The following is an 18,196-nucleotide window of genomic DNA, read 5'->3' as shown; positions in this document are numbered from 1 at the left end:
TCCTCCTCCTCTCCTCACCAGGCTCCACGGCGGAGGCAGCCCGGATAATCTACCCCCCCGAAGCTCAGACCATCATTGTCACCAAGGGCCAAAGCCTCATCCTGGAGTGTGTGGCCAGCGGGATCCCCCCACCGCGGGTCACCTGGGCCAAAGACGGCTCCAGCGTCTCCGCGTACAACAAGACACGCTTCCTGCTCAGCAACCTCCTGATTGACCCCACGAGTGAAGAGGACTCGGGGACCTACAGCTGCACAGCTGACAATGGGGTTGGGGAGGCCGGAGCCGCATTCATCTTCTACAGCGTGCAGGTGTTCGGTGAGTGCTGCTGTAGTCCTTGTTTCAGGAAGGGCTTGGAATTTCTCCACAGCTTTCAGGGGAAAATACTAGTGCTGCTGTACTCTTCCTCTCCCTCGACAAACCGCAACGTAAAGCAAACCCCTGCTTGTAGTTCCAGTTTCTAGGAGATGGGATGAATTCTTCCTTGAGGGTGGTGGTTAGTTCCTCCTTCCTGGCTCCCACCATGAGCTGGAGATGATGGATCCTCCCTTCCCCTGCAGAAGCTCTTCTCTTGTCATTTGTGGCACTGGGTTTACTCTGACTCTCCACTCTTTAGTGGAGGACTGGCTGCTTCTTAGACGTATTTGACATTGGCATAGGAAAGACATGAGTGACTTGCTTTTTGCTCTGTTCTGTAGGGAAGCTCTCTATGGGGTGGGAAATGTAAGGGGTACTACACCTTAGATATTTCTACCATGCATCCTTCCCCTTCTCACAAGCATTAGGGAGGCTAAGCCTATGTTTTATTGGATTGCATTTCATCCAGGTGCCGGTGTTGTTTTGGCACAAGCACAATCTTTGCAGAGTAGCATTTCAGCTCAAAAATGGGACTTGTAGGTGGCTGCTGTCATCTGAGAGGGACAGATGGCCTTGGGCCACCTCTCCTTGCGGTTCGTGTGGATGCTGAAGGGGAGGCACAATGAAGCGGACCCCTGCGGGCCCCCGCAAAGGGAGTGGGACTTGGGGGTGGGGTGGGGTAAGGATCCAGCACTCTGCCCTCGTCTCTGCCAGAGAGGAAAGTGCAAAGCCATGACAATGCCATGCTCCCTGCCAAGTGGCACTCAGCAGCTGTGTTTTCTCCTCACGCAGAGCCCCCGGAGGTCACCATGGAGCTGTCCCAGCAGATCATTCCCTGGGGCCAGAGTGCCAAGTTCACCTGTGAGGTGCGAGGGAACCCCCAGCCCTCCATCATGTGGCTGCGCAACGCTGTCCCCCTCTCCGCCAGCCACCGGCTCCGGCTCTCCCGCAGGGCGCTGCGGCTGGTCAGCGTGGGGCCTGAGGATGACGGCATATACCAGTGCATGGCAGAGAACGAGGTCGGCAGCGCGCAAGCCATGGTGCAACTGAGGACAGCCCGGCCGGGTAAGTTCCTCTCTCCAAGCTTGTGACCATTCAATCCCAGAGCCTAACGCACAGGGAAAGAGCAGGGGGAGCAGGAGAAGAAAGTTGGTGTGTAACCTTCCTGCTTGTGTTTGAGCTGCCTTGCTCTTCCCTCCCTTTCACCCTACACTTCAAGTGCTTTCTTGACTGGGATCTCCGTATCTCCCTGTAGGAACAGATGGTAGTGGTTTTGCTTCTAAGTGCAGTGCCATGTGTGCATACTTGAGCTATCTCTACATGAGAGGCATAGGACATCTGGGCGTAGTGCCTTACCCCATGGCTTACTCAGCTCTGCCTCTGAGCTTGCACTGAGCAAGAGCATAAACACTTATGTGGGTGGATTCACCTGGGCTAAGAGAGGTACCACCTGATTCCTTGAACCTTGCTGAACTTATCCAGGGTAAGAGGGGCTTCAGAGAGGGAGGAAGCCCCATGTGGCCAAGGCCTGTTCTCGGAGAGGCCCCAGTGAGGTGTGTTAGGTTTATAGCGGGAGAAAGAGAGACTGTTGCCAACACCTTTTTGAGTGGTGCAGCAGGCAGCACTGCCTGGGACCTGATACCTCTAAGGTACCTGTGCTGCAATGGGTGTATAGTGCCGGTCTTCTGAGAGGTTCAGGGGGCTCATAACTCTGCCTTCACCGCAGACTGGGACGGGCATTTACCCTGCCTCGACACCTTGTATTTCAGGAGCTACACTCAACCCTGGGCGAGATGTCCAGCTGGGCTCGGCTCAGCCTCCAACACCACCTTCCAGGGACAGCGCCTTAAAGCTGCCCCTGGATAAAGCTGGACTGCCAAAGCCTGGGACGACCCCACTGTCAGCATCTCCACAGTGTGCAGCCAACAGGGAGCTGGTGTCTCCAGCTGAGGCCCCCATCATCCTCAGTTCTCCCCGGACATCCAAGACGGACAGCTACGATCTGGTGTGGAGACCCCGGCCTGACAGCAGAGCCCCCATCCTCTATTACGTGGTGAAGCATCGCAAGGTATCGCTGTTTCACCCTGCTCCCATCTTTCCTCTGCGCCGTTCCACAGGCAGGCTGGTGGCCTCACTGCACATTTTCACACCTCGTGAACAGGTGCGTTGGGGCAGGGGCACCCATCGCTCAATGGTAGCGCTGGTTGGTGGGACCTCCTCAGCTGCAGCCTCAGCCTGTTGAGGTCTGATGAGTACAGGCTGCGAGAGGACGTTTGCCAAGCTGTCCAAGAGGAGCCCATAGCAGTGCCCGTTGGCCTAAGTAAGCAGAGGGCGTATGCACACATATGTATTTCCAGTCTGAAGAGCTTCCACTTCCAATTCCCAGTTGTGTGCTTACACAAATAGGAAGTCCTGAGGGTGAATTGCACAGTGAGTTGCTCTGTAATGCTTTTGTCTTGGCACAAGTCACGGGGACACCTCTGCCTTGAAAGGCTTGGGCTGCAGGACACAGAGCAGTGGCCTCTCTCTGCTGCACGTACCTGCCCTGCTCAGCAGCACTGAAGCACCCACGCTCAGTGACTGTGAGGAGCCGGCAGAGAGCTGTCATAGCCATGCTAAGTCCTCTGGGAAGGCCCTCAACCACCGGTTTTATTCTGGAAGCTGAAAGGCAGTGCACTGTTGAGCATGTGTCTTGGTTGGCGGCGCAGCGTGAGCACACAGTGCACTGCCGAGCCCTGCTTGAGCCCAAGGGCTCCTGTCCTCTATGGTGCTTCTCGGCACCACAGGCAGAGTGCAGGCAGAGCTGTAGACCAGCGGTTTCTCTAAATAGCAAAGCATTGTTGAGGTAAAAATTCTGCTTTTGAGGTGCAGAGCATCTCTTCCCATTTTGCTGGGGATAAGTGGGGAAAAAAGGGGCTTGAATTTATCTGTTTGATGCTTGTATTTCCTTTGGGTAGGCAGGGTGTTGCAGCAGAGAGGCAGGTTTTGCTTTGGGGTTTGAGTACATTCCAGATCTGGCGTGTTTTGGATTCCCAGCCACTGCAAGGCACCGTTTTCAATTATGTGTGAATATACGTATCTATTTTCCTGGAATTGTTTGATTTTGTGAAAATATGGTATAATAGGAGGCTGTTATAATCCCCACACAGCCTTGATTTCTTTCTAAACAAAACTTAAGCTGAGGGTTTCAGCTAACCATCTCTTTAAAGAGCCCTTTAAAACAAAGGCAGAAGATGCTAACACAAGAACACAATAGGGCAAGCTTGAGTAAAAAACAAAAGATGCCAAAAGCCTCACCAGACTGTTGGCTCTGGTTGTCTGCCAAGAAGAGATTTGTCCCCCAATGGTGTATCATGTAACTACCAATTCTGCATGCGATCTTAACTTGCAGGCTGGAGTTTGTCCATTTTTTATTTTTTTTCAGCGCTTCACCTGGAAGGGGCTGTAGGGCAATGGAGGTCACCATGGGTCACTGCAGTTTGCAGTAATATGTTTTCAGTGTAGTCCAAATTCTCAGCTGGAGACTCTTTCTTGGGATGCTTAAGGGTTGTGTGGAAAGGAATTAGTCCCAATAACCCTTAAACTTGTTTAGAAAGAGTCTCTTTCTATCAGAGATCCTTAGGATCAAGTTATATAATGATCTGGTTTTGACATCTCTGACTGGAAAAGCATGTGTGCAGAGAAGGAATCAATTCAGCAACAAAAGAAAAGGTTCTTTGTGTGAAAGATGATTAGAAGGAAAGTAAAACCTACTGACAGGAGGCTTACATTTGTACTGGGCAAGGGTCTGCTTCTCCTCTGGAAAATATCTGCGGATGTCTCTTTTTCCCTGCTCTTATGCTGCCCCTAAAATCTCGGCAGCCTGCAAGCAGTCAGATGCCATGCAGCCATTATCTTTGTTTCTTAAGAATTTCTCTTTTTCTTTCCTGGATATTAGTAGTCTTTAAGGCTCCCCTCCCTGGCCTCACAACTCCATGGGCTCGGGAATAAAAATAAAACGAGGCAGGCATTAATCAGTCAGTGTCAAACGCTTGGAGAAGATGAATGATACGGCAGAGTCTTGGCATTTCCGTTTTGTTGCGTTGCCTGCATTGCTAATGCTCCTGTCGGCACCGGGTCACTTCAGTGTCCTGCCTATTTGCCTGCAAAAATATTATCCTTGCAGCTGGGGAGAAGGAGGAAGGTCCCACCTTCCCTCCCCCTCCGCATGGGGCATCGTGGCATCACCGAAAAACAAACTGTGTTTCCAAGCCTTCCTGGGGGCCACAGCCATACACGGTCTCTTCCCTGCAGAAACCTGTGCTCAAACGTTACGGTTCCTCACTTCAGCCAGAAAGTGCCAGTGGTGAGGCTGGATAAAACTGGATAAAAAGCTGTTAGTCAAATGGTTTAGGTCCAGATGACCAAAGAGTGGTGTCCGGGTACCTCATCCCGTGGAAATGGCCAGTGTCTAAATGAGCAGCTCAGCAGCGGGGCTGCAGGAGAGGTTTGGTTCCTAAAGCAGCTCGAGCCTCTGGCTAACGCTGCCTTCTGTGGGCGCGCCTGCTCCAGAGCTTTACGCGTATTGAGGGGCAGTGGTATAAGAGGGGACCAGCGGACAGAATGGGGCTGAGCGAACCTCTGGGGTCAAGAAAACACCCTGGTGCTTGGTGACTGGTCCTGCTTATACCTGAATCCTTCAGCATTGCAAAATCAGGCTGCAAACATCTCCCTCCTCTGCAGGCAGGGAGCTGGCCTCTGGGCAGGGAAGGTAGCCCTGGTTGATACACAAACTGTCACAAAAGCTTCTGAGCTTGGTGCAGGCAAGAAGTCCAGCCTGCCCCCAGCTTTGCAACGCCTGCGTTGGTCTCTCAGCAGGTCACCAACGCCTCGGACAGCTGGGCAGTGAGGGACGTCCCAGCCTCGCAGCACCGCCTGACCCTCACCAGGCTGGACCCTGGGAGCCTCTACGAGGTGGAGATGGCCGCTCACAACTGTGCCGGCGAGGGACAGACGGCCATGGTGACCTTCCGGACTGGTAAAGGTCAAACCTTTCCCTGGGTGTTTTGCTCTGAGTCAGGGGAGGGCCCCTCCAAGACGTCCTGCCCCAGCCCTGAGGCATAGGCACCAGCCTTAGCACAAAGGGGCTGTTTCTGCTCTGGAAACCCATCTGCCCTCAGCTTAGAGCGACTCTGTCAGAAGGGAAAGTGGAGGGTGGGATTGAAATGGGATGGGGAAAATCAGGTCTTCCTCTCTGCCTGGGTTGGAGTAAGTCCCTTCCTCCCTCGGTGTTTCAGTTGGACACCTGCAGAACTGTAGAAAATAGGTCTGGCGGGGATGTCAAGAGGTCGTTTAATCCATCCTCTGCCTGGAGACAGGATCAGCCCATGGGGGTTGTTCCCAACAGGTGTTTGTCTAATCTGTCCTTAAAAGTTTGTCCTGCACTAAAGGAAACTCCAAGCCTTCCCACGCAGTCTGCTTGGTGCCAAACTGTCTTTGCCACTAAAAGGATGTTCCAAACATCTACACTAAGTCTCCCTGTCCCCCGGCTGCTTTTCATGTCTCCAGCAGGCATGGGGGATGGCATTCCCTTTGTAGCATCCATCCCCATGGTGGTGGGCTTGCTCACATCTCCCCTCAGGCCCCCATCTTACTGCCTTCTCAGGCAGAAATCTAGCAACATTTCAAGAAAACTAATTAAAAGTTTTAGAAAATTAAATATGAGGGGGACCTATTAACAGTTTAACAAACCTGCCCCTTTAGCTTTAGTGCCTGCCTGCACGTTGAGCACTTTGAACCCCTAGGGCCGTTTGAGTCCAGAGAGTACTTACCTTGGCATCGTGGCTAGGAAGATTTTCTTTGCTCATCACAGCAAAAATGAACTCTCAGCCACGTCTCCATGTCACTGATGCCACCTCTCCCTTCTGCACAGGCCGGCGCCCAAAACCAGAGATTGTTGCCAGCAAAGAGCAGCAAATCCAGAGGGACGACCCAGGCACGAGCACTCAGAGCAGTAACCAGTCTGACAACAGCCGTCTGTCCCGTAAGGCCCTCCCTGAATTGGGCAAGGAGGGAGGGCGAGGGGTGCTGGATCTCTTGCGGGTGGCAGTAGCCAGGCCGTGCTGGGGCTGAAGTCTCCACTGGTAAAGCAAGACTGTGCAAAGCTGGATGGGTGGTCTCTAGCTCCCGACGAGAAGAGGGCCTTCTCAGACACCCCTGCTACTGCACTTGGCAGTCAGTCTGTCTTAGGAGAGCAGGCTGATCCCACTGCCTGTCCCCACCGTTAATGCAAGGGCTTGTCAGAAACTCACTGTCTCTTGCTGAGTTTCACGTGGAGGGTTCAGAAAGCCCTGCTGTGGAGCCTGCGAATGTGCGGTGCACAGGACCAACAAGCTGCCGTGCACTGGGGGAATGCGAGGAGAGAAAGGGCAACCAAGCCCCTGCAGGTCCTGGCACCCTCATCTCTCAGCCAAGCCCTGACAGGGGGCAGTTAGTGCCCATTCTAGGGGTGGGGGGTGCTCCATCTGGGTATTTTGCTGCACTGGAGAAACATCAGCTCCTTACCGGTTAACCCAATTCATTGTTTCCCACCTTGCATCTGCCGTTACTATTAGTCACCGGTGCCATTATCCTTTCTGTGAAATTCTCTCCTTCAATCCTTATCCTTTCTGTGAAGTCCCCTCCTTCAATCCCCCACACTTATTCATGTGTTGCGTTTTCTTTCATCTCCACAGCTCCGTTCATCTCTTTCCCTCCCATCTTTTGATTGTTTTCCTATCAAATTACATTTCTACAGTTCAGAACTTTTCCCTATTTCCTCCTCAGCTGGTTCTTCTCAACCTCTCCTGTTTTTGTCTCCTACGCTTGTCTATCCCCAATGTCAGTCTCCCCCTGCTCACTGCTTCCACATCAGCCAGGCCTTTTGCTCTATCTATCTCCAGCCCTGCATCCACACCTCTCACTGCTCTCCCTCCTGTGATGGGTGTACACACCTCAAACCTTGTCTCATCCTACTTGAGTTGGGCGTGGAAAAGGAGCGAGATGCAAGCAGGAGTAAAAGATGTTTGCAGGGCGCAAACTGAACGGAGTGAGGATTTGGGGGTGCCAGCTCTAATGAAGAGGCAGAAAGAAGAGAGCATTCAGGACTTAAAGAGCCTGTGGGTGGGTGCAATGCAGGTAGTCCTTCATTCACATACCTCTGAGCTACAGGATCCTCCAGACAGGGCGAGAGGAATGTGTTTCATGTCCTGATGCCCTTCTGTGCCCCTTGCAGCTCCAGAGGCACCAGACCGTCCAACCATCTCCATGGCATCAGAAACATCTGTGTACGTGACCTGGATCCCCCGTGGGAATGGTGGGTTCCCCATCCAGTCTTTCCGTGTGGAATATAAGAAATTGAAGAAGCTGGGAGACTGGGTCCTGGCCACCAGTGACATTCCTCCCTCTCGCCTCTCTGTGGAAATCCCAGGCCTGGAGAAAGGTAGGCAGGTGTTCTCCTCCCTGCTTCCTGGAGGTCTGCAGGAAAGCTGTGCCGTCCCTGTAGGATAGTTAGCCATCTGTCACGTCATGCTTAGCCTCGGCATGTGCGAGCAAAGCAAAGCCTCCCCAGCTTCAGCCTTAGATGCATGGGGAAAAGTTGCAGATGCTTCTCCAATTTCTCCAGCTGCAAAGACCAGCATAGATTTGACCTCCCTCAGGGAGGCTTGCACATGCTTTTCTGTATTACGGGATATAGTTACTAAAGGCACTTGTTTTTGCCATTTACTAGACAGGATAGAACTTTCCTTAGCCACAGGCAAGACAGATGGGCACACAATTCCCATTGCACTTCACGTGAGAAAAGACGGCATCACTGAGTTGGACAGCTTAAAAGGGTGACATATCTACCTCAACTTAAAGACCAGTAAAACCGTGTTTGGATAAAAATTATTTAGGCTTTGAGCTTTTAACTGATGTTTATGTACTTAATTTCCATAAGTAGAGGAAGGACGCCTTCCCATACCTGCTTTTGGGTCAGGACATCCTTTCAGGCATCTCTGAATCCACCCACGCACCTTCCAGAACTGCTACCTGACCTCTAGACCATCCAGACAGGAATTGGGGAAGGCAAATAAAAGCAGGCTCCATCTAGCACATGGCTGAAATCTGGCCATTCAGTGTTTGTACTGCAATCAGAACCTCTCTGTAGGCTCTCTGCCTTCTGGAGAAGATGTAGCCCCTCTCCACAGTCAAGCCTGTGCTGACAATAGAAGTCTTGGAAGACTCCAACCTCTGCAACTCTTTTATTTCCCATTTTTCCCCTAGGCATGTCCTATAAATTCCGTGTCCGGGCACTGAACATCCTGGGAGAGAGCGAGCCCAGTGCAGCATCTCGGCCATACGTGGTGTCTGGGTACAGCAACCGAGTCTACGAGCGCCCTGTGGCCGGGCCATACATCACCTTCACAGATGCCATCAATGAGACCACCATCATGCTGAAGTGGATGGTAAGGTTTGTAGGGGCGGAGATCTCGAATGTGCAGGAAACAGGTGTGTGGGTGCTACTTGCCCAGCTTACACATCTTCCAGGTTACCACACTGGAGCCTGTCACCAGCACAAATGGGTCTGGAATCCAATAGCTCCCTCCAGCGAAGGAGGACTGGGCTTGGGCCACATAGAAGTGGGGGAAGTCGGAGCGCCTAGTAAACCCTTTTCATCTGAATCCAGGAGGCATCTCAGCGGATAACCTCAGGGTCTTGACCATTTTGTTCAACAAGCACAGTTCAACAACGCATGGGGCGGCTGCTTGCTCTCCTGGCCAAATTCCTGGAATCCATTAGCACCTCTGTCTGTCCCAGTAGTTTCCAGCAGATACGTCCTTCACTCTCACTTGCTGGGTAGCAGTCCTAAGTGCTGATAATCATTTTCAGCAGTCCACCCCAGAGGATTTTTAGGAGTGGGCAGGATCTTTTGGATCACAAGCCCAGATCCAAGTGTTTCCAACAGCTTAGAGCTTACTCAGAGGGACACATTGCCCTCTTCTCCCCCAGCTTCTTCTAGCCAGAAATTGCTACAGGGCAGGATGGGCACTGCTGTTCATTTAAACACAAACAGTAGCTGATAAAATACTGGGTGAAAGACAGCAAGAACACATGGCGCTGGGACAATACTGCCCTGGATGAAGGAGGAACAGAGCTGTCTTCAGAAACATGAGAGTCCTGCATTCACTGCTTTGTGGCAAGATGCAGTTTGTCTGGAAGCCATGAGCTTACTGGAGTCAAGGTGAAGGTGTGCTTGTCCTGGCCCAGCTGAGTCACTGTTGCTGAGGAATTTTTTCTCTGAAGCATTGGCTGTGGCTGCTGGGAGGGAGCAGAGTACTGGATGCTTGGGGTGGCAGGACCAGACTCATGGCTTGTCTGTTACTTGAGAGAAGCGAAGTGTGAGAGTATAAAAGAGCACTGAGCTCTTGGAAGGAAGCCCTTACTGTGCAAACCAGCAGCAACACAAGGACGATCCCCCTGCTGGGTCTTCCCCCTGTCCCATCCCATTTTTCCCCACTGCTCCTTACCTAGTACAATATGGAGCACAGACAATCTGCTAATTTCTGCTCTCCCTCCCATTCTCTGCAGTATATCCCAGCCAGCAACAACAACACTCCCATCCATGGTTTTTACATCTACTACCGCCCCACTGACAGTGACAACGACAGCGACTACAAGAAGGACGTGGTGGAAGGTAGGAGATATTGGGAGACTGGTCCCAGCTGTTGGTTCCTCCTGGAAGGAGGAACCTTCCTTGGCCAGAAGGAGCCCTGTGCACAAAAGGCATAAGGCTGCTGCTGTCCAGGCCTGCTTTACCTAGCACTGCTGCAGAGCTGGGCCGTCTGCGTGTTCCCCAAGGAAGCTAAACGGCACCGTGTGTGTGTTCCCTCCTCAGGAGATCGGTACTGGCACTCCATCAGCCACCTGCAGCCAGAGACCTCATATGACATTAAGATGCAGTGCTTCAATGAGGGTGGTGAAAGCGAGTTCAGCAACGTGATGATCTGTGAAACCAAAGGTAACTAGCTTCGCAGGGCGCCCCTGGGAGTGCAGCCTGCAGCCTTCCCTGCCTGCTGCCTTCCCTGCCTGCAGCTGTCAGAGCACAGCAAGGCAGGTACCATCCCTGCCTGACGGTGCGTCACCCAAGCTCAGGCACGGAGATGGAGGCAGCACTGGGGAGAAGAGAGGCGTAGGTTTGTTGATGCTGTTGCTCAGTATGTGTACATACCCATACCGGTATGGGTCACAGACCCCTTGTGCAGAGTCCATCACCGTTTCCTTCAGAGTAGTAGTTACCTTTTGTTTTCCTAAGTGTCGCATAGATGGTGACTGGAACCAGAAGGGCTAACTTTACCTTGCTGTTCCGAACTCCTGTGTTCGGTTATAAGCAGGTCCCATGTTGTCTTCCAAGCAGCTGCACTGTCATGACAGGAACAGCGTTAAGTCCAAGTGGGTGTTTTGGAGAAGCTATTTTCCTTTTTCCTTTTGCTTCAGCAGCCCAAGAGCCTGGCAGATCTGTAAGCCAAGCACAAAGGGCTTGTCTGTACTGCAATATGCATCAGCCTAGGAAATCATCTGGCATCCAGGAGCACTTCTTTAAAGCCACTGTAGAAGTCTGTCCACTCCACAGCAGTGTAGACATCCTGGAGTGTGCTGCTCTTCCACCTGCCATGTCTGTGTCTAACGCTCTCTCTCTTCCCTTCGCAGCTCGGAAGTCTCTTGGTCTGCCAGGTCGCCTTCCACCCTCAACAGTGACCCCCCAGCAGCATCCCCCACTCAACGGTGGGCACAGTGGCCTGGGGACAGGAGCCATGGTGGCCCGTTCCAGCGACTTGCCATACTTGATTGTAGGCGTCGTGCTGGGCTCTATCGTACTCCTCATCGTGGCCTTCATCCCCTTTTGCCTTTGGAGAGCCTGGTCCAAGCAGAGTAAGGGTTCTTTCTTGAGGCCTGATGTACAAGATATGCTCTGCCCTGTGGGTGGTTGGGTCAAACACCCAAAATGTGAGGGCTGCACATTCTGGGAAGCAGGGAGAGGGTGGGCAGAGGGCAAATCCCAGATGTCCTGTGTAACCCAATAAAGACAAAGGCCACCATTTGTCCCTTGTTCTGCTTACCTTGCTGAGAAGGAACCCTGGGACTAGAGCAGGTGGAAAGGGGCACTACCTTTTCTTTCGTGTAGGGCCCCTTTCCACCATTTGTCTTCAAGGGTGCTTTGGGTGCCCAAACAGCTGCCTGATAGGACAGCCTAACACTATCCCTGCTGAGCTTCAAGCAGCTCACCTTTACCTCTTGTTTTTGGCCTCAGACTTCCTTTTTCTTCCCTCCGCAGAGCAAACCATTGACATGGGCTTCCCAGGAGCTGGGCTGCTGGTATCATCCTGCCAGTACACCATGGTGCCTCTGAGGGGCATCTCTGCTCCTCGTGCCAATGGACATCCCTATGTTAACGGGCAGCCCTACGCCAACGGGGCACATCTGAATGGCATCTGCCCCGCTGCAGGAGTGGGCTATGCAAGCACCAAGCCCCAAGATTACAGTCCAGATGAAGTGCCACAGGTATGTCCACACCTGCAGTTACCAGTTTGACATGAGCTGGAGGCTGTGGTTGCAGTGAGAGGGACCCTCCAGACACGCCTGGCACCCTTTGCAGCACATGGAAGTGGCAGGACTGGCTTCTTAATAGAGACTTCCCCTTTGCAGTGGAGTCTGAGACATGGGAGGAACAGGAAGGTCTCTGAAACACTGGTGAAGAGGTGGTTTCTTGGGGCAGTGGCTCTAAGTATGGAGGAGGCAGTGAGCAAAGGCTACTCTTAAGGGAATGCTTCCTCTTTCTCCTGAGCAAAGCTCACAGGGACTGACAATGTTGAGGACTCTGTGTGTAACACAGGCCAAGGCAGTGCCACAGCTGAGACTATAAATTGGTTATCATACCCCATTGATTCAGCAGTAAGCGTGAAGTGAGTTTTTCAGCGCTCAGTTGCACTCTGTCCTCTGTAGCAAAAGGAACAGTTTCAGCTTTCTCTGCCTTCTGTCATAAGAGCTTCACCAGTCTGCCCCACGGCTCTGGCTCCCAGATCAGCACCTGCCTCTTAATGTTGCTGTGTGGCGTTGCTCTGCTGAGAATCCTTCTCTCTCCTTCCAGTCACACGAGGAGACCAACGCCTTGCTGCAGGCGAGAGTGCTGCAAAACGGGAATGCCCAGCAAGACTACCAGCCCTCCAGGTTAGTCCTGGCTTACGAAGGGGAAGAGTGGAACAACCCAGTAGGGCCCACAAGACTACGTGCTCACAAAAGCTCACCCTCAGCACGCTCCCATCTCTCCCAATTCACTTGGGAAACAAATCCATGCTCCAGCACTAGGCCTTCTTGGTCTAAATTCTCTTCGTACCGCTCATTCCTCTTATGGTTTGAGGGAGGGATAATGTAGAGATGGCCAAGACCTACTTCCCCCTGCCCCTTTTTCCTCCCCCTGCTCTTACGTGGGAGACTGAAAAGTAGGATGAGAGAAGCTAACATCTATGACTGGATGCTGATAAACAGCTGCCCCAGAATCTGGCCAGGGTCCAATTGCCAGTGCTTTCTGTCTCGCTGTTCAGATGCCAAGTCATTATTCCCATGCTCCCCGGGACTCACTCCTTCCAGTTCCTGTGGCACTCACTAGATTTTGAATCGTGGATACCAGGTCCCATCGCCTTATTCCCATCCTGCAAGTATATCCCAATTTCTGCTCTTCCCCTCACTTAGGAGTGCTTTGTGTCATTGCATTGATGCAGCTGGCTGACATGTTACGTAAGTCGTATCTTTCAAGGAGGAAAGATCTGTGAATAGGGCTAAACCTCTTTGTCTGCCTCCCCAGATTGCCCAACTCGGGAACAGAAGACAGCTCTTTCCTCTACAGTCTCCCGGATGACTCCACTCACCAGCTTCTTCAGCCACGAGATGACTGTCCCCACCTTCAAGAGCACTTTGTTGGCCTCCATCATCCAGTCATGGGCAGCAAAGTGGGAGGCCCTAGCCTGGATGGTCGACGGGATCCCCTGTTCCACCAAGGTCAGTGGTCTGGAAAACTCAGTGTTTGCTTCATCTCATCGTTTTAGGCTGATCTTGAAGGGAAATCTCACTGTAGAGCCTTTGATGGCTCCGTTCATGCTCGCTTCTACGGTGCACGGACAGTTTCAACACTGCATAGAACCAACAGCATGGAAAGGCCGCACTAGCAGCTGGGGACTGTGAATGGCCTCAATCAGTTTTAGAGGACACATTTCTCATTTCTCCAAAAGCCTGAGCTGTATGCTGCCGGAAGGGCACATACCCACCTCCAGCTGCAGAGACGCTGTCCTTTAGTCCTTCTTAATTTTGCATTTTCCAGACCACCAGTAAAACAACAAGGTCCCTGAAAAATTATGTGAATCCATCTACCTAGGACCTGATCCATTGATCCACCCCTGTAGTGTGGATCGAGCTTGTTGTGTGCAGGCATAAGATCAAACTCCCTTGTAGCCAGGACTTTCAGAATGCAGTTCTTCCTCTCCGATGAGAGTACCTATCCTCATAAAGTGGACTGTTGACTAGAAAGGTACTACAGCATCTCTCATTTCTGTATGCATCGTAATCATTTCTTGCTGCTTTCCCTTTCAGGAAGCCCTTGCTGCCTAGGCCTAGTGCCAGTTGAAGAGGTAGAAAGACTAGATTGCTGCCAGTCCAGAGATCTCCATCCCCAGAATCCAGTGATCACATCTTTGGGTCAGGACCTACCAAGACGTCTGAACAGCAGCCCGTCACCACTGAGGCCCTTAGAGACTCATTCTCCTACTAGCTAGGGACCAAGCTGCCTTTTGCAAAAGACTTATTCTACAGAGAAAAAGAGAATGGGTATTTATTTTTGTATAACGCCCCTATTTATATATTTATGCACTTGTATATAGATGTATATGTGCCTTTTATAATGCTATGGAGACAGAAGGCATCCTCAGCAAGGTCACAGGAGGACCCAAGAAACAAGGCAGCAGCTATCCATGGCACCAGGCTGTTCATCAGAGCACAAGATTGAAACAGCAGCACAAGAGATGCCGCAGGACATGGGTCCAAACAGAGCTGCCACCACCGAGATCTAGCACCCTCTTGCAGTGAGGGCTTCACAAACGATAACGCTGTCAAAAGGGTCTTTTCTTCTCCCCCACAGGAAGGCACGTCCCAGGAACACACTCCTGTGAATGGACTGGAGTTATGCACTCTGCCTCATCAACTTAAACAACCCTTCACATACACGCCATCCGCAGCCGCGTATCTGTAAAGACAAACCCACGCTTTAACATCTAAAATAAAGGCTTTAGTCTTTTCTGTGGCTGGCTGCATGCTAAATCCACAGAATGAACCTACTCTTTTTTTACTTGCAGACACACAGCAAGCAGCACACCTGGGGAAAGGTGATGTTTTCCTGCAGTTATAGTTTTCCAAATATTCACCCACGTGAATATTCTCAATGCTGAGCTCAGGAGAAGAGGGACAGCCGCTACCTGTGCCAGTTAAGTGACATAAAACTTCCAGTGAGGAGCACAGCTAGAGGAAATTTTAATTTATCCCCAAGGACAGCTGCATGAGTTTGGTGACGAGGGGGAGGCAGACGGACACCCAAATCTCTGCAAATTTTGTTTCCTTATCCCCCACTCCCCATCCTGTGGTTTTCCAGCTTCAAAAGCTTTCAGCGTCCAGGCCTGTGGATAAGCATGTTTTTTTTCCCTTAAGGAACCAGAGGATGCTCAGCACCTTCATAGGGACCCACTGAAAAGGCAGGCAGCACAAGTACCGTTCATTTGGTTGTGCTGGGGCCAGCAGGGGCAGTTCTTGTGCCTGGCTGGGATATGGTTGGATCCTGGCTGAATGCTCCTCTGTCTGGTGTACAAAGACCAGTGGCAAAAGGCAGGGAGTGGGGACGAAGAGCAAGAGCAGCTGCAGGTTGTTCAATCTATTTAATTAAAAACTAGCAACAAAACACAAGCCTCCCTGTGCACCCTCAGAAACATTGCACTGGAAGAACAGTGCAACACAACCCCTCCGCTTTGGGGTTGAAGGAAGTTTTCACAGTAAGGCAGGGTAAGTGCTGTAAATGATCATGCGCTGCCACCATACTGAATGCCAGAGGGAAAAAAAAGAGTAAAATCTGAAAACATACAGAGCCTGGCGCCCTCTCACTCTGATCAGGCAGGTGCGAGCCAGTGGAATTACAGGCTGACTTTGCATTTGCTATACCCTCCTCATGCCAGGTAAATACCACGTCCCACACTGCAGCGCAGTTTTCCACTGCTACAGAGCAGAGGCAAGTGGGAAAGTCTTTGACTGGCTCCATACCCATCTGAGCACTGTAGGCCCTGAGGAGGACAGTCCCTTTGCTTTCTCCAAACATACAGCCCTTCCCTTGACTCTAACTAGCTCAGTTAGCAGAGAACTGCCATTGCTGCTAGGATGTTCAGCAAATAACAACACACCCCCTTAAGGCAGACCTCTTCTGGTATTTTTGAGAACACAGGTACCAAAGCTATATTTGCCCATGTGAAAGTCTCATATGCAGCCTTCAACAGCCACTGTTTTGAAGAACAGACGGACACATACGCACGCGCACACCCAGGGCATCTGCCCAGTGCAAATCTCTGCAATGGACTGGTAACAGCATTTACCTATTTGCACTTTTTTATTCCGTATCTGTCACTACAGTCATATTTTGATAGGGGAAACAAATATAACCTTTTACAACTAAACCCCTGTATAGCCAAAGCAATTCATTTCACGCTTCCAGATATTACTACTGCCACAGTTTACCATGTCCATTTTTAAGGGATACTTGGACTGTTAGTTACCGTTTCTGGTGTAAGAACGGGGAATGTTTCAGTTGGTGTCTCAGAGTCCTGTGGTGATAAAGGTTGTAGAAAGAGGCACCCATCTTTTCTGCTAAGGAGAGTGAGTTCTTCTCTTAAGCACCCATCTTTTCTGCTTAGAAGATTGATTTCTTCTCTTAGGAGGGCTGTGTTACGAGCCATGTGCTTGAGCCGTGACTCCAGCCTGGCCTTCTCTTTGATGTCAGTAGTTCGGGTGCCCTGAAATTCTACTCCCTGTAAGGAGAGGAAAAAATAACTCCTATAAAACATGGGAGAATAAATGGTGGAAATTTATTTCAAGTGGGAAAGTGAGGCTTTCCAAGAAGCAGGACAGCTTCATGACGTCTCCGCTCCTCAGTCAGAACTACTCAGAAGTCAGAGTGAGGGACCATTAACTTAGATTCAGACTGTCACAGGTGGCTGCCTTATTCCCTAGCACAGAGCAAAGAAAACTTTTTAATTCATTTGGCTGTTTCCATGTAACAAAGGAATAATTTTGACCTGCTGCAAGACATTTTCTAATTAGAAATGAGTTCGTTTCAGTATTAGAAAGCAGCTAAGTAAGAAATTAGCAGAGAAGCTAAGGCATGGCCTACTTCAGGATCAGCTCATTCATCTCCCTTTCTACAAGACCTGGAGCAGCCATTCAGCCAGTGCCGCTGAGCAGTATTAGCCTGAACTGCTGACTGCAGAGCAGGATGTGAGACCAGAGAGCTGGTGAGGGCCAGATGAACCCTTACCCATTTCTGAACGGTCCCAACCCTGCATGCAGTACAGTGGCTAAAAGGCTTACCAGATCATTCTTTAGTGAATCCAGCTTAGTTTCAAGTTGCTGCTTTTCAAGGCAGAACCGGTTCAGCTGCTGCAGCTTGCTGGTGTTTTCCTTTGTCAGCTTCATGAGCTGCTGCCGCAGGTCTAAGATTCTTTCCTAGAAAGATATAAAAAATTGAGCTGGGATGAGAGAGGACAAAAAGTGTGAAGTGGGGAAGAAGTGCTAGGCACAACATAAGTGTCACAGAAGGGAGGTAAACAACAGACTGATCCTGCATACACCACCTGATCCCACAGTACCTTTAGTGCAATCTGACTCTATTCTCTCTTTTTTTTTTTTAATATTGCAAATGCCTAAGTATTTAGGTAAAGCAGTTAGTTAGTTAGGCAAAAGTGTGGGGAAAGAGAAAACTGTTGGGTACATAGTACTTCTGTATGTGCGCTACATATTAAGCTGGTTCCTACACCTGCCACAAGCCAGCATAGAAGAGGAACAGAGAAGGCTGGGGCTATGAGTTCCCGCTTGGAGATTTGGCTCTCATATCCAAATCTAGAGGGAGGACAGGGGTTCTTTGCCCAGCTACAAACACAGGATAGCCAGGAGAGCAAAGAACTGCAAATCTGCTTCGACACTGTACTTCCCTGGCAACGTGTCATGCCGCACAAACGTGCAAGGAGTGGCCAGGACAGCTCATTACAAACCTACTTGTGTCCTGGCTGACGTCAGTTAGAAAAGTCTTGAGCCAGATCTAGACGTGCGCTGTGTTGAAGGATACCAAACTCACTTCCCTAAGGAGCAGTGAATACCCACCAGCAAGGCTAAGCCCAGAATGTGTTGCCAAACGACATGAACAGGAGAAAGTAGAAATCACAAAATGTATTAGATATATGTATAAAGGTGCTGATGTTTTACTGCTCAGGGGGTGGGAAACAAAAAAAAAATCTTAAGTCAGTTTAAAACAAGAGGCATGACACTTGCTCAAAGAGAGATTTCTCCCCTGACTGTTTTCTAATTATTCTCTTTCCATATTTTTAAAAAGTCAGCCAATGACAGCATTCTGTAAGGGCAGCATAAGAGTGCTGCCTGCTTGCACCACAGTAGCTGAGCCTTAGGCTCCCCCAGATAGAGACATGCACTTTTCAGACTGCACAGACTAGCATCCCAGGCATGAGGCAGGGCTGCCCTGTACTCAAAT

General features: G+C 50.8%; 2 protein-coding genes across 3 annotated transcripts in view; one reads left to right on the top strand and one right to left on the bottom strand.

Moving 5' to 3' along the window:
- The window catches only part of BOC (BOC cell adhesion associated, oncogene regulated), a 57,039-nt gene extending 42,344 nt beyond the window's left edge, over nucleotides 1–14,695 (top strand). Inside the window, exons 6-19 of one of the 2 annotated variants that reach the window (XM_076349188.1) lie at nucleotides 22–315; nucleotides 1,147–1,419; nucleotides 2,124–2,422; nucleotides 5,212–5,371; nucleotides 6,266–6,376; nucleotides 7,607–7,813; nucleotides 8,638–8,819; nucleotides 9,943–10,048; nucleotides 10,250–10,372; nucleotides 11,062–11,283; nucleotides 11,687–11,913; nucleotides 12,500–12,579; nucleotides 13,214–13,407; nucleotides 13,996–14,695. In XM_076349188.1, coding sequence (XP_076205303.1) covers nucleotides 22–315; nucleotides 1,147–1,419; nucleotides 2,124–2,422; nucleotides 5,212–5,371; nucleotides 6,266–6,376; nucleotides 7,607–7,813; nucleotides 8,638–8,819; nucleotides 9,943–10,048; nucleotides 10,250–10,372; nucleotides 11,062–11,283; nucleotides 11,687–11,913; nucleotides 12,500–12,579; nucleotides 13,214–13,407; nucleotides 13,996–14,177 — 2,660 coding nt within the window. In that variant the 3' untranslated portion in view covers nucleotides 14,178–14,695. Of the gene's footprint in view, nucleotides 1–21; nucleotides 316–1,146; nucleotides 1,420–2,123; nucleotides 2,423–5,208; nucleotides 5,372–6,265; nucleotides 6,377–7,606; nucleotides 7,814–8,637; nucleotides 8,820–9,942; nucleotides 10,049–10,249; nucleotides 10,373–11,061; nucleotides 11,284–11,686; nucleotides 11,914–12,499; nucleotides 12,580–13,213; nucleotides 13,408–13,995 lie in introns of both variants that reach the window. The other variant, XM_076349180.1, reaches the window with a different exon arrangement.
- A 1,345-nt stretch (nucleotides 14,696–16,040) lies between these two features.
- CFAP44 (cilia and flagella associated protein 44) overlaps nucleotides 16,041–18,196 on the bottom strand; it is a 48,554-nt gene continuing 46,398 nt past the window's right edge. Inside the window, exons 33-34 of the mRNA XM_076349168.1 lie at nucleotides 17,023–17,157; nucleotides 16,041–16,463 (exon numbers count right to left, since the gene is read on the bottom strand). Coding sequence (XP_076205283.1) covers nucleotides 16,185–16,463; nucleotides 17,023–17,157 — 414 coding nt within the window. The 3' untranslated portion in view covers nucleotides 16,041–16,184. The remainder of the gene's footprint in view (nucleotides 16,464–17,022; nucleotides 17,158–18,196) is intronic.

Source organism: Aptenodytes patagonicus, chromosome 1 (assembly GCF_965638725.1).
Source record: "Aptenodytes patagonicus chromosome 1, bAptPat1.pri.cur, whole genome shotgun sequence".
Taxonomy (NCBI): Eukaryota; Metazoa; Chordata; class Aves; order Sphenisciformes; family Spheniscidae; genus Aptenodytes; species Aptenodytes patagonicus.
The sequence above is the reverse complement of the archived record's forward strand: the minus strand, read 5'-3'. Positions and strand labels throughout refer to the sequence as shown.